General features: G+C 40.7%; 1 protein-coding gene across 17 annotated transcripts in view; it reads left to right on the top strand.

The window, feature by feature from the left end:
* The window catches only part of ADD3 (adducin 3), a 173,983-nt gene that overhangs the window by 37,134 nt on the left and 121,808 nt on the right, over nucleotides 1-15,041 (top strand). For 3 of the 17 annotated variants that reach the window (XM_070057239.1, XM_070057238.1, XM_070057237.1), the window contains exons 2-3: nucleotides 11,016-11,102; nucleotides 12,117-12,303. The exons of 12 other annotated variants lie outside the window; for them this stretch is intronic. In XM_070057239.1, the coding sequence (XP_069913340.1) occupies nucleotides 11,061-11,102; nucleotides 12,117-12,303 (229 nt within the window). In that variant the 5' untranslated portion in view covers nucleotides 11,016-11,060. The remainder of the gene's footprint in view (nucleotides 1-11,015; nucleotides 11,103-12,116; nucleotides 12,304-15,041) is intronic. 2 more of the 17 variants (XM_070057251.1, XM_070057253.1) reach the window with 1 other exon arrangement.

The following is a 15,041-nucleotide window of genomic DNA, read 5'->3' as shown; positions in this document are numbered from 1 at the left end:
CCAGCACATGTCCTTCAGCATGGAGCAGAGTGCTATATATAAAGGGACCTCTCACCTCATGGTGTTGATGTAGGCTCTTTGAATTTTCATTCATCTTGGTGGATTACTGTGGTGCCCCTCCTCTCCTATCTGGAACCTAGTGAGTGGTCTGGATGTTAATGAAGAAACTTAAGCTTGTTCTTAAAAAAATAATTTTGAGTTGACAGCTAAGCTTTGTATATCTCATGTATAATATAATGTTTTGAAAGATGTATGCATTGTGGAATGGCTACATTGAGCTAATTAACATGTAGTGTACTTTGCATAGTTATTTTTTGTGCTCAGAACACTTAAAATTTGCTTTGCAATTTTCAGGAGAGACAAACTTATTTGACAGATCTAAAGGCTGTGAAAGAGCATCTTTCCCACCTTAAAAATCCATCAACAGAAAAGGTTTCAGATGCCCTTAGGAAGAGATAGGAGAAGAATCTTCTTATCTGAATGCCAGGAATATCAAATCTGAGACTTCAGAGACTGGCCATATAAGGAGGGGGCTTTTTATAGACAAAGAGGCTTGAAGGAAAATAATGGGATAGAATAAACATTATTGAGCTGGATAAGTCTTGTCTAATCCTAGGTCATCTCTTAATGGCCATGTCATTGACATTGTTATATTAAGAATGAGAGCAAAGAGGAATAGTGTCAGTGTTTGCATACTAGAAATGTCATTATACTTTGTGAGTGCTATAGAAGGCTGGATGCTTCATTCACTCACCCACTGCTGCTTTTACTTAGCTCAAGCAAGTGGCAGTGACTTTGGAAAGATGAGAAAAGAAAAGAAAAAGTAGATTCAAAAGTAAAATTGGACTGTGGAGATTAGTAGCAGGAAGGTATGGGTAAGTTCAAAGTGCAGAACAGTTTCATACATGTATATGTACGTTATATTAATACTAAGAACTATAGGAGCTGTAAAATACTACTCTTTCAGGATAGAAATTGATATGCTAGAAGGAAAATAAAATTTCTCTTTTTTAGAGATGTGTTTTATTTATTTTAAAGGCAGAGTTAGAGAGAGAGAGAGAGAGAGAGAGAGAGAGAGAGAGAGAGAGAGAGAGAATCATCTCCCTAAAAGGCTGCAACAACTGGGGCTGGGCTAGACTGAAACCAGGAGCCAGAAGCTTCTTCCAGGTCTCCCACATGGGTGCAGGGGCCCAAGCGTTTGGGCCATGTTCCTCTGCTTTTCCTTGGCCAATTAGTAGGGAGCTGGATTGGAAGAGGAGCAGCCAGGACTTGAACTTTTGCCCATATGGGATGCCAGCATTGCAGGTGGTGGCTTAATTGGTATACCACAACACTGGCCCCAGAAAATAAAATTTCTAACTAGATGATGTAGATTTGGTTTTCCTAACTTTACCATTATCCTGACTCTGTAATTAGGAAATTATAGAATCTAAGATAATCAGTCTCTCTACTTCTCTGGACTTCCTTCATGATCAAATAAGAACATGGTAAGTCTGAAAACAGTTTGTGTATGCTCATATGCTATCTAAGTACTACATTATAAAATTTTTAATACTTTTAATTGTTTACTCTGCATCTGAAATATTGCCTACCCAAAACTTAGGAGAAAATATGTATCCAGGAACACCCGCATTATGATTAAGAGAAGCGAGAGTTAAATGGCCAACTTAAATAGGGCCAATTTGGCTCTCATTCCTGGGCTTTATAAAAGAAACAGTGTAAGCTTTGTGGGTGAAGGGGATGTGGACCTAATTACTTATTTAATTTAATCATTCATCCCTTTAACCCCTTTAAAACATGGCTTTTTTAGGTCAGTTATATAATGCCTGGATGCATAGTGTTTCTCTGAGTGAAAAGGCCTGCTTAATGATTTTTTAAAAAAGATTTTTACATATTCATAGTAATAAACTTAGTTTATATTTCCTTGAGCTTCATGGTCTTCCACTTCCTACCAAGTTAGTGAAGGGTTGCTATAACTACCAGATGGCAGTCTTTCCTAATTCAGTGTTAGATGCCAACAGACTAATAACAGATGGATACAGAATTCAAGCACACATTGGAAGTATTATTTAAACTGCTCATCTAGCAAATTTAATATAAAGAGGTTAAGTTGAGTACATTCATGTTATTGTACAATTGTTCGGCTCTCAGGGCAGTGCCACAATACATCTTTAAGTTTTGTTCCATGTAAAATGCTGGGTACAGGGATATTTTGCCAAGTGCTGGTTTGAAACTTGGGATCCGTCCAGTTGGCAGACCAGTTGTATTTAATCAGATGGGCCCAATTCTGAGGAATGGGATTTCATAGCAGGAGCAATGTTCTTGATGTGTAGTTATTTTAAAAAATGGTTAACTTTGGATTTTAAAATTCTCAAGTGCTACATGAAACTGTATATAGGACAAACATTATGTTTATATTGCAAATACTCCATGAAATAATAATAGCGGGAACAAATTCATTGTAGTATACTCACTTCCTTTAATTTCTTCTTCTTCTTTTTTTTTTTTTTTGATTTATTTATTTATTTGAGAGGCAGAGTTACAGAGAGAGGGAGAGAGAGAGAGGACTTCTATCTGCTGGTTCACTCCCCAAATGGCTGCAACAGCTGAAGCAGGGCTCTATTAGAAGCCAGGAGCCAGGAGCTTCTTCTGGGTCTCCCACATGGGTGCAAGGACCCAAGGACTTGGGCCATCTTCCACTGCTATCCAGGGCCATTAGTATGGAGCTAGATCAGAAAAGGAGCAGCCAGGTTACAAACCAGTGCCCATGGGGGATGCTGGTGGCACAGCCAGAGGCTTAGCCTTCTACACCACAGCGCTGGCCCCTTTAATTTCTATTTTGATATCCTGGATCGTAACTTGCCTCCTGCATTGATGTCTGTGAATGAGGATGATACTGAAATGCAGCTGGGTTAAACCTAATAAACACTGCAGGCAATTAGCTTTCTGTGTAGAAAAAACCGTAAACCAATACTGTGTTAAAAGTAAGCAGGTCGATTGCCCAATTCAGTGACCACTTAGCACAAATGAAAAGAATCAGTAGATAAAGATTAGACCTAAAGAATTAAGGGTCTTTTTTAAACTTCAGGATCAATGCTATGTAAGTGTAATACATTGTTATACCCACATGAAGAAATTTCATGCACCAGAGTAGCACTTCCTATTGTATGTTCTGTAGATCTTTAGTTCTAAGATATTTCCCAGGAAGAGGATTTCCAGATGCATTTTGGAAACTGCTTTCAGTACTCTTTCTTGAAGGTTCATATGTATGTACCTTAGCATAGCAAAGACTGAGAAGGACTCCTGTTAAGTGCTGGGTTTACCTTTTATGTTAAAACTCAGTGTATCTCTATTTAAATATGTTGCTAGATCACAGAATCCAATCTCTCTTAGTAAAATAAGTCTCCATATTTTCATTTCTTAAAACTTCTGTTGTTTAGAACACAGGAGAAACAATGCTTAAAGTTATGAATTACCAGGTCTTTATTTTTATAATTACTCTTTATTTTTTTTCTTTTTTTTCTTTTTTTTTTTATTTTATTTTATTTTTTGACAGGCAGAGTGGACAGTGAGAGAGAGAGACAGAGAGAAAGGTCTTCCTTTGCCGTTGGTTCACCCTCCAATGGCCGCCGCGGCCGGCGCGCTGCGGCCGGCGCACCGCGCTGATCCGATGGCAGGAGCCAGGAGCCAGGTGCTTTTCCTGGTCTCCCATGGGGTGCAGGGCCCAAGCACCTGGGCCATCCTCCACTGCACTCCCTGGCCACAGCAGAGGGCTGGCCTGGAAGAGGGGCACCGGGACAGAATCCGGCGCCCCGACCGGGACTAGAACCCGGTGTGCCGGCGCCGCTAGGCGGAGGATTAGCCTAGTGAGCCGCGGCGCCGGCCTATAATTACTCTTTAAAAATAATCAAAATTAAGTTTAATAGTTACAAATACCTTGGTGTGGGGAAAATAATGCTTGTATTTAGAATTTGTGCTTTAAAAATCAATAGTTGGGGCTGACTCTGTGGCTTAGTAGGTTAAGCTTCTGCCTTTGGTGCCAGTATCCCATATGTGCATTGGTTCCTGTCCTGGCTTCTCCTCTACTTACTCAGCCCTCTGCTAATGGCCTGGGAAAGCAGTGGAAGATGGCCCAAGTGCTTGGGACCCTGCATCCACATGGGAGACCCGAAAAAGCTCCTGGCTCCTGGCTTTGGATAGAGCCCTGCTCCGGCTGTTGTGGCCATTTGGGGAGAGAACCAGCAAACAGAAGACCTCTCTTTGTCTCTCCCTCTCTGTGTCTGTAAATCTGCCTCTCAAATAAATAAATCTTAAAAAAAAAAAAAAGTTAATGACAACAGGAATGAGGAATGGCCAACAGGCACATGAAAAAATGTTCAAGGTCATTAGCAATCAGGGAAATGCAAATCAAAACCACAATGAGGTTTCACCTCACCCCGGTCAGAATGGCTCACATGCAGAAATCTACCAACAACAGATGCTGGCGAGGATGTGGGGAAAAAGGGACACTAACCCACTGTTGGTGGGAATGCAAACTGGTCAAGCCACTATGGAAGTCAGTCTGGAGATTCCTCAGAAACCTGAAGATAACCCTACCGTTCGACCCAGCCATCCCACTCCTTGGAATTTACCCAAAGGAATTTAAATTGGCAAACAAAAAAGAGGTCTGCACCCTAATGTTTATTGCAGCTCAATTCACAATAGCTAAGACCTGGAACCAACCTAAATGCCCATCAACGATAGACTGGATAAAGAAATTATGGGATATGTACTCTTTAGAATACTATACCGCAGTAAGAAACAACGAAATCCAGTCATTTGCAACAAAATGGAGGAATCTGGAACACATCATGCTGAGTGAAATAAGCCAGTCCCAAAGGGACAAATACCATATGTTCTCCCTGATCGGTGACGACTGACTGAACACCAAGAGGGAAACCTGTTGGAGTGAGGTGGACACTATGGGAAATGGTGGCTTGATCAGCATAGCCCTGACTGTTAATGAACAACTAAATACATTATCCCTCTTAGTAGTTTTTTTATCTGTTCTACTTAATATGACTGGTTTAGATCTGTAATTGATGCACAGTTATTCTTAAGTGTTGAAAATTAACTGAAATGTGATCCCTGTTGAACATGGTGGTGGGAATGGGAGAGGGAAGAGATGTATAATTTGGGACATGCTCAGGCTGACTTGCCCCAAGTGGTGGAGTTGGAAGCATACCAGGGGATTCCAATTCAATCCCATCGAGGTGGCATGTACCAATGCCATCTCACTGTTCCAGGTGATCAGTTTCAGTTCACAGTTGGTCATGGTGAAGGGACTGGGAGTCAAAGGGAGCACATAGACAAGTCTAGTACCTGCTAACGCTAACTGATGGAGTAAATAAAGGGGAGAGTGATCCAACATGGGAAGTGAGATACTCAGCAGACTCATAGAATGGCAGATGTCCTAAATAGCACTCTGGCCTCAGAATCAGCCCTAAAGGCATTCGGAGCTGGCTGAAAAGCTCATGAGAGTATTTCAGGCATGGAAAGCCAAGACACTCTGGCAAAAGATCTCTGCGAGTGAGATGCCAGTGGAAAGAACAGGTCATCAAAGAAGGAGGTACCTTTCTCTGAAGGGAGGAGAGAACCTCCACTTTGACTATGACCTTGTCTAAACAAGATAAGAGTCGGAGAACTCAGAGGGCTTCCATAGCCTTGGAAACTCATGACTGGAGCATAGGGAGATTACTGATGCCATAGACAGGAGTGTCAATTGGTAAAGTCAACAACAGGAGTCACTGTGCACTTACTCCTCATGTAGGATCTCTATCCTTAATGTGCTGTACATTGAGATTTAATGCTATAACGAGTACTCAAACAATATATTTCACTTTGTGTTTCTATGGGGGTGCAAACTGTTGAAATCCTTACTTAATGCATACTAAACTGATCCTCTGTAAAAAAAAAAAAAAAAAAAAAGAAATTATCAATTCCCAACTTGACTCTCACTGGGATTAAACATGACAATAGGTCTGCTCTGATTTCATCATCATTTAAAAAAATCATCTATTATTTTTCACTTTATGTTTCTGTGTGGGAGCAAACTGTTGAAATCCTTACTTAATGTATACTAAGCTGATCTTCTGTATATTAAGATAATCGAAAATGAATCTTGATGTGAATGGAAGGGGAGAGGGAGTGGGAAAGGGGAGGGTTGTGGGTGGGAGGGACGGTATGGGGGGAAGCCATTGTAATCCATAAGTCGTACTTTGGAAATTTATATGCATTAAATAAAAGTTTAAAAAAAAAAAAAAAAGAAAGTTATTGTATAAAGAGCCTAGGGAGATTACTGATGCCGTAAACAAGAGTGTCAATTTGTTAAGTCAACAACAGGAGTCACTGTGCACTTACTCCTCATGTAGGATCTCTGTCCTTAATGTGTTGTCCAATGTGAATTAATGCTATATCTAGTACTCAAACAGTATTTTACACTTTATGTTCTGTGTGGGTGCAAACTGTTGAAATGTTTACTTAATATATACTAAATTGATCATCTGTGTATAAAGATAATTGAAAATGAATCTTGATGTGAATGGAATGGGAGAGGGAGTGGGAAAGGGGAGGATTGCGTGTGGGAGGGATGTTATGGGGGGGAGAAATCCATTGTAATCCATAAGCTGTACTTCGGAAATTTATATTTGCTAAATAAAAGTTAAAAAAAGTTATTGTATAATTAAATTACATATTTCTTAAGAATAAAATGATATGTATTTACATATTTTAAGTAGTATTTTAAATAGAACTTACATTAAGTTCTATTAAAACCATTACAAAGGTCATATTTTTTAACTGTTAAAAATGTTTTGTTGATACTTAAGCTAGTCTATTAATTGTTTTCGTTTGAACTGAAAGGAAAACCAAAGATTTCAGTAATCCAGGATACTGCCATGTAATTGAGATTTTGAGATGTCAGCTAGATCATGATACTCTGAGGTCAGCAAATGACTTCTCTATACCAAAACTTACTATTTATATTCTCTAACCTAAATATACATGAATGATTTTAGTCATTTCTTTGCTTTCTACAAATTGCTTAAAAATGACATCTGAGAATTTTTTTTTCAAATGTTATAGCTAAGCATGAGTCCTGAATCATCCACAGGTTGGAAAATTGAGAATTGTGTCATTTTATGAGCGATTGAAATTGCTAAGTATAGACAAGCTTTAAAGAGTAAGTCAGAGCATAAATTAAGTAAATTAAACCAAAAATGTTAACCAGCTGTGTTTCAGGTTTTGGAACATGCAGTATATAAATTTAACCTTCTATCAGAAAATAAATAGTTCTCTTGCCATTAATGCCAAACCGAATCATGAGGCAGTATTTTATTTTCTGTTTTATTTGGAATACCATGTGTGTTAGCTTTGCCTTACCATTTGCTAAGTAACTAAAAATGGCATCTTTAATATTAGCTAGTATTTATGGCTGATGAAAACATCAAATGAAATTTAAGGTAGAGATTATTTCAAACTGAAATACAAAATAAATATTCCCCTACCCAGTGTTATGTTAGATAGTCCTGAAAGTAATTATTTCATCCATACTATTTCTTCAGTCATCCATCCACTCAGTGCTTTTTTGCTGTTATCTCTTCATTGAAAGTCCCCTTCCACCTTCATCTCAAACCCCCACCCATCAGCATCCCTAGTTTTAAAGGTTTACAGGTAATAGGGAGTAGACTCACTAAAAACAATTTTTGCTGTGAAGAATTTTGTTTGGTGAGGAAGCCTGCAGATTAGAATGGGAATTCCAATAGAAGGAATGGCCCAGCAACAGCAGTGGGATGAAAAGCTTTAAACCTAGCCTAGAGTAGTTAATGAAACAGAAGCTGCCCTGGTGGCTCTCTGTGATTTGACCCTTTCTCTTTTCTGTTACCACTGATAGCATGAAACCACGTAGACCAGTGGTTCTCAGACTTTTGCTTGTGGTAGAAACATCTGGAGTGCTTGTTGAAACAGTTTTCTTGGCCATATTTCCACACTTTGTGATTCTTTAAGTGTGGAGTAAGGCCAAATAATTTACATTCTAATAAGTTTCCAAGTGATGCTGCTGGTCTGAGACCAATTTTGAGATGTGCTGTCTTTTTAGACCAAGAAATCTTTCTGAATCTTCTCTGATCTTTTCTGTCCTTCATGGCACCACCGTCTCCATCAAAACCTATCATCCTCAGTTACAGACTCTGCCAGAAGCTCTCTTGTTAGCTTTGCCTGTATAGGACATGTATTTATTTATTTATTTTATTTATTTATTTATTTGAAAGGCGGAGTTATAGAGAGGCAGAGAGAGAGAGAGAGGTCTTCCATCTATTGGTTCACTCCCCAAATGTCCTCAGCGGCCAGAGCTGAGCCAATCCAAAACCAGGAGCCAGGAGGTTCTTCTGGGTCTCCCGTGTGGGTTCAGGGGCCCAAGAACTTGGGCCATCCTCCACTGCTTTCCCAGGCCATTAGCAGAGAGCTGGATCGGAAGAGGAAGAGCTGGGTCTCAAACCAGCACCTATATAGGATGCAGGCGGAGGCTTAGCCTACTACGCCATGGAAATTTTTATACTGGCCCCATGGAAATTTTTGTATTCTCTGTATAAATTTTATACTCCCATGTGAACATGGCCTTTCATAGTTTAGTACAATCTACATTTTTAAAAATAAAAACAAATTTCATTTTATTTGAAAGGCAGAGAGACATGGACAGACATCTTCCATCTACTGGTTCACTTCCCTAATGCCCACAACAACCAGGGTGGAAGTTCTGTCTAGGTCTGATGAAACTGAAGCCAAGAGCCTGGAACTCTGTCTAGATCTCCCACGTGGATGGCAGGAGACCTAAGTACTTTAGCCATTATCTGCTACCTTCCAGGATGTGCATTAGCAATAGCCGTGTGGGAAGTGGAGTTGCCAGGACTTGAACAGGCACTCCCATGTTTCAACTTTTAAATAGGTGCTTTCACTCTCTGAAGTACTGTCATATATGTGATCTTCCAAATTCATAATGGCTTTTAAGTTGTGAGGATAGAGCATTTCATGAGAGGTGAGAAGATCTGCATTCCCCAGCTATAGAAACTGTTAAGACTAGCCTCCTGGAACCAGAAATTAGATGAGAATAGTTCCTCTTCATTTCACTTACAAACAATACAGCTTTTTTTGTTGTTGTTACCTGAGTCCCTACTTGGTGAATGGTTAGCCTGGCAAAGTTGATTGCTCCCCATAAAGAGTCAGATTCTAAGTTCTGAGGATGAGCAGGAAGATTTTCTGGGAGGTAGTCACTTGAAAGTCACTTGAAAGAGAGAGAGAGAGAGAGCGAGCGAGAGAGAGCTGTTCCATCTGCTGTTCCATCACTTCCCCAGATAGCGGTAACAGCCAGCACTGGGCCAGGCTGAAGCCAGGAGCCAGGTGCTTCATCTGGTCCTCCCACATGGATTGCAGGGTCCTAACACTTGGTTCATCTTCCACTGCTTTTTCCAAGCCATTTTCAGGGAGCTGGATCAGAAGTGGAGCAGCTAAGACATGAAACCATCTCCCATATGGGATACCGTTGTCATAGGTGGCTTTAACCCTCTACACCACCACGCCAGCCTCTTGCCCAAGGTCTTTTAGTCGTAATTCACTTGGCCACTGTTTCAGTCTTACGTCAAAGCTTCTGCTTCTCTTTGACACTGGTGTGAAGGGAGATTTTTGGCACAATCAGGTAGTGATTAGCCACATGCTTCACCTTCTTATACAGTTACATACAGTATTTTAAAATTTACATAAATCCAAAGACAGCACTGTTGTATAACATACTGTGTACATCAGCACTATTTTTAAAATGTTTGTTTCCGACTAAAAATAGCACTCAAAATATTTAGAAAATACAGAAACAAGTTAGTAAACAAAAGTCAGAAGTAAACCACCACCCAGACATAGCCTGTTATTAGTGTAGGCTATCTGTGCCTACAAAGACTTTATAATTTGCTAGATGGTGACTTAATGTGGTGATTTATTTTTCATTTATGTGCAGTTCAGGGTGAATTTGGGTGGAAGTAGGAAAGAGTTTGCTTTTCAGCCCAGGTTCATCCATCCAATGGCTCCCATCCCCCAGGGCCTTCAGATCCTGTACTGGATCTTGGATCTTTTGCAACTATCCAGTAAGTAGAAGATACAACTTAGAGAAATCATGCTAACTGTTAAGAACTAAAGCCTAAACCTGATTTAGTAGTGTAGAAACAATTTCGTATCCTATTTTATTAAGGTAAAACTTTTGCTTAACTTTTTCTCTGGTCATTTTTACTGGAATATTATGCAGCTCTTCAAACTTTCATTAATTGTTATTTTTAAACAGATGTGCAATGTAGCCTCTCTAGCTACTCTTTTTTTTTTTTTTTAATAGGTAGAGTTACAGACAGTGAGAGAGACAGAGAGAAAGGTCTTCTTTCTGTTGGTTCACTCCCCAAATGGCCTCGATGGCTGGTGCTGCGCCGATCCGAAGCCAGGAGCCAGATGCTTCTTCCTGGTCTCCCATGCAGGTGCAGGGGCCCAAGGACTTGCACCACTTTCTGCTGCTTTCCTAGGCCATAGCAGAGAGCTGGATCAAAAGATCAAAAGTGGAGCAACCAGGACTCAAACCGGTGCCCATATGGGATGCCGGCACTACAGGTGGCAGTGGCTTTACCCGCTATGCCATAGCACTGCCGCCTCTGGAGATTATTACTGATTAGTAATGGCTGGGTCCTGCTGTTTTTCCATAAATATGTTGTTTGTGTTGGGTTTCCTTTGTACTTTTACTAGGAGATTTTCTGACTTCATACTCTTTTATGATGATGAGTATTTCTCTGTTTCTATGTGTAGCACATCCTTAAATATAATTTTTAAGGCTGAACTAGTGATGACAAATTATTTCAGTTTATATTTGTTTTGGAAGATGTTTATTTCACCTTAATTTGTAAATGAGAATTTTGCTTATGCAGTATTCTGGTTTACATTTTTTTTTCTTTTAGAATTGGGACTGTGTCTCTCTATTCTCATAGCCTGTAGGGTTTCTGATGAGAAATCAGCTGTCAGTCTTAACTGGAGATCCTTTGAAGGTAATCTGGCATTTCTCTTGTGTACATTTTAGATTTTTTTTTTTTATGTTTTATTGTTGAAAGATGGACTAGAATGTGTTGAAGATCTTTCCTGATCATGTCTATTAGGAGTTCTGTGTAATTCCTGTACTTGGATGTCCCTATCTTTCTCCAAATTAGATAAATTTTCTGCTATTATTTCACTGAATAGGTTGTCTAGTCCATTCTCTGTTTCCACACCTTCAAGAACTCCTCTCTGTTTCACAGTATCCTATAAATCTCAAATCCTTTTTTTCCTATTTTTTCTTATGTATGTGTATGTGTATCTATCAGATATTTCCGAAGATTTGTCTTCTAGCTTGGGCATTCTTTGTTCTGCTTCACCAAGTCTGTTGTTAAGGCTTTCCACTGTACTTTTTTATTTGAGATATTGAATTCTTCATTTCTAATATTTCAGTTTGATTTAAATATTTCTGTTTCTCAGCACAATTTTTTATCCATGCCATGTATGGGGTTCTTTTTTTTTTTTTTTTTTTTTTAATTTGGCTATTTAGCTAAGAGGAAGAGTTACAGGGAGAGAGGGAGGAGGGAGAGAGAGAGATTTTCCATCTGCTGGTTCACTCCCCAAATGGCCGCAGTGGCCAGAGCTGTGCCAATCTGAAGCCAGGTGCTTCTTCTCCCACATGGGTGCCAGGGCCCGAGCATTTGGCTCTCTTCTGCTACTTTCCCAGACCATTAACAGAGAGCTGGATTGGAAGAGGAGCAACCAGGACATGAACTAGTGCCCATATGGGATGCCCACGCCACAGGTGGAGGCTTAGCCTACTATGCCACCAAACCAGCCCCGTATGGATTTCTTTAACTCATGTATTTGCTTCTCTGTGTTTTGAGTAATCTAATGATCATTCTTTTGAATTTCTTTTCAGTCATTTCATCAATTTCTTCATCTTTACATTCTAATATTGAAGTGTTGTGTTATTTTTGGGAGTCATATTATCTTATTCATGTTTCTTGTATTTCTATGTTTATTTTTAGGCGTTTGTGGAGACATCTGTTGGTTTTTTTCCTCTGAGGGCTTTTATCTTTGAAATGCCTCTGTGGATTAGTAGAGTGTCTGCTCCTTCAGTGGATATCCAGAGAAGTATGCTGAGTAGGACCTGGCAGCTCTGGCCAATGCTCACGTATCGGGCAAGTTTCCAGGGTGACACCCAAGTAGGGCATGGTAAGATCTCTGCCTTCAGGGAAAAGTATATGATCACATTGGCTGGTGTGATCACGGTGTCGACCCCTCTCTGGGTGAACCGATCACCCTAGATGAACCCACAGCATCTAGGCACTCATCTACGCAGGTGCATGAAGTGCACAAAGGATCTGTGTGCTCCTCATTGTGAGCATGGAACCCTGAGCCTCTGGAGCCGGATATCATGATTGCCCAAAGTCCCAGCCGTGCACTATTGTATACTCCTAGTATCTCCACAGTCACAGGCAGCAAGGAATCCATTCTCAACCCCACGAGACTCCCATGTCTACAGAAAGAGCTGTGGCATTCCCAGATCCAGCTGCCTAATCCACAGGGATTTGTTGGTCTTCTGCCCTGGAAGTTGAGTCCTGGTGCCTTAATGGAGTGAGGTGAGGAAAGTGCTTCATGGCTTAAGTGAATGCCCTGCACTGCCCTCCCCACAACCGTACCTCCAGGCTAGACTCAAAGTCAGTGGAGACTGCAGATTTATCCCTCTGATAAAATTCCCCAGCTGCACGTGGATTATAGCAGCTTCGACTTGACTTATTAATACGATGTTTCCTTTGTGCTGGTTGCCAGATGCCTTATTCCAGGAAGATGGCATCTCCTCCAGCCACTGTGCAGTCGGAGTCACTGATAGTGTCCTGCTTGCTGCTGTGTGATTGTATTGTCCCTGTTGTTCCATGGTATCTCTCTTCTTTTTGTAGAATTTCCACTACAACCTTCTCTCCAACTGTCCCCCTGGGACTGCAGTTCTTCCACTTTTCTTCTTTTATGTTGCTGTGGTCAGAATCAATCAGCGTGGTGTTTTTTTTTTTTTTTTTTTTTTTTTTTTGCTTTTCAGACATCTTATATCTCGCCCTTTGGAATCTCTTAATATCCATGGACCTTATATTAAGAAACTCATTTTCTGGGCTTGCACTATGGCTTAGTAGGTTAAGCCTCCACTTGTGGCACCAGCATCCCATATGGGCACCAGTTTGTATCCTGGCTGCTTCTCTTCCTTTTTTTTTTTTGACAGGCAGAGTGGACAGTGAGAGAGAGAGAGAGACAGAGAGAAAGGTCTTCCTTTGCCGTTGGTTCACCCTCCAATGGCCACCGTGGCCAGCGCGCTGTGGCCGGCGCACCGCGCTGATCCGATGGCAGGAGCCAGGTGCCTCCTCCTGGTCTCCCATGGGGTGCAGGGCCCAAGCACTTGGGTCATCCTCCACTGCACTCCCTGGCCACAGCAGAGAGCTGGCCTGGAAGAGGGGCAACCGGGACAGAATCCGGTGCCCCGACCGGGACTAGAACCCGGTGTGCCGGCGCCGCAAGGTGAAGGATTAGCCTACTGAGCCGCGGCGCCAGCTTCTCTTCCAATCCAGTTCTCTGCAGATGTCCTGGGAAGGCAGTAGAAGATGGCCCAAGTGCCTGGGCCCCTACACCCATGTGGGAGACCTGTCAGAAGCTCGTGGTCTTGAATTGACCCAGCTCCGGTGTTGCAACCATCTGGGAATGAACTAGCAGATGGATGATCTCTCTTTCTCTTCGTATCCCTCCCTCTGTAACTCTGCCTCTCAAAAAAATAAATCTTAAAAAAAAAAAAGAAAGAAATTCCTTTTCTAAGATAAATTCCCTTCCTGAAGATTTTATGACTTTATTTATTACAAAAGTAGGCCTCATTCTTCAGAAATATACTTTGTGATGTGATTAGAATATTGTAGGTAAGGAATTCTATGTAGCTTTAAAATTAAATTGTGCTTTCTCTTTAAGGCCTTATTAGGATTGATGTCAGAGCTTCCCATAATTAGAAGATAAGATACCTGCCTATTATGTGGGCAGACCACAGCCACATTAAGAAAACCAATAAATTTTTAAGTACATCCGTATTAAAATAGGCACTAGATGTTTTAAAACAACATTCTGTTCTATCTTCTTGGGAGGGACAGCAATAAGGACAGAGGTAGTAAGGCAATGAGAAGATGGCAAAGAGTTCAGACAGTCGGGCAATACAGCTTGTGCAACAAGTTTTGCCTGTTCATATTTGTCAGTCTTGTCCAAGTGACTTGGAAATATTTATATTTTAGGTAAATAGAGAAATGATTTTTTAAAGATTTATTTATTTATTTGAAAGGCAGAGTTAGAGAGAAAGAGAGAGAGAGAGATCTTCCATCCACTGGTTCACTCCCCAGGTAGCCGCAACTGCCAGAGTTGTGCTGATCTGAAGCCAGGAGCCAGGAGCTTCCTCTGGGTCTCCCACGAGGGTACAGGGGCCCAAGGACTTGGGCCATCTTCTACTACTTTCCCAGGCCATAGCAGAGAGCTGGATCAAAAGTGGAGCAGCCAGGACTCAAACTGGCACCCATATGGGATGCAGGCGCGCTACACCATACACAGGCCCCAAGAAGTAATTTTTAAATCTTTATATGAAAATAAAATAACATGTTTAAAAAATAGATTTCAATTATACTAATGCTATTTTTTAATTAAGTGGTCTGTAGTAACATGGAGTATGGATTTTGGTGTTAACTTGAAAAAAATAAAGTATTAATAACAGTCTTACTGACAACTGGATTCTGTCTGGTACTCTTTTCATCCAAAGTCTTCTGATGATTGTGAATAAATACTACTTAAACCATTCTCCACATAGTTATTTCAAGAGAAAGATTCCACTAGTGGTAAGTCAATTTGATTTTGTTCTTTGTCTAAAATTATACAATACCAGAGAAATTTAAATCAGT

Source organism: Oryctolagus cuniculus, chromosome 15, assembly GCF_964237555.1.
Source record: "Oryctolagus cuniculus chromosome 15, mOryCun1.1, whole genome shotgun sequence".
Taxonomy (NCBI): domain Eukaryota; kingdom Metazoa; phylum Chordata; class Mammalia; order Lagomorpha; family Leporidae; genus Oryctolagus; species Oryctolagus cuniculus.
This window is presented reverse-complemented; position numbering and strand designations above follow the sequence as displayed.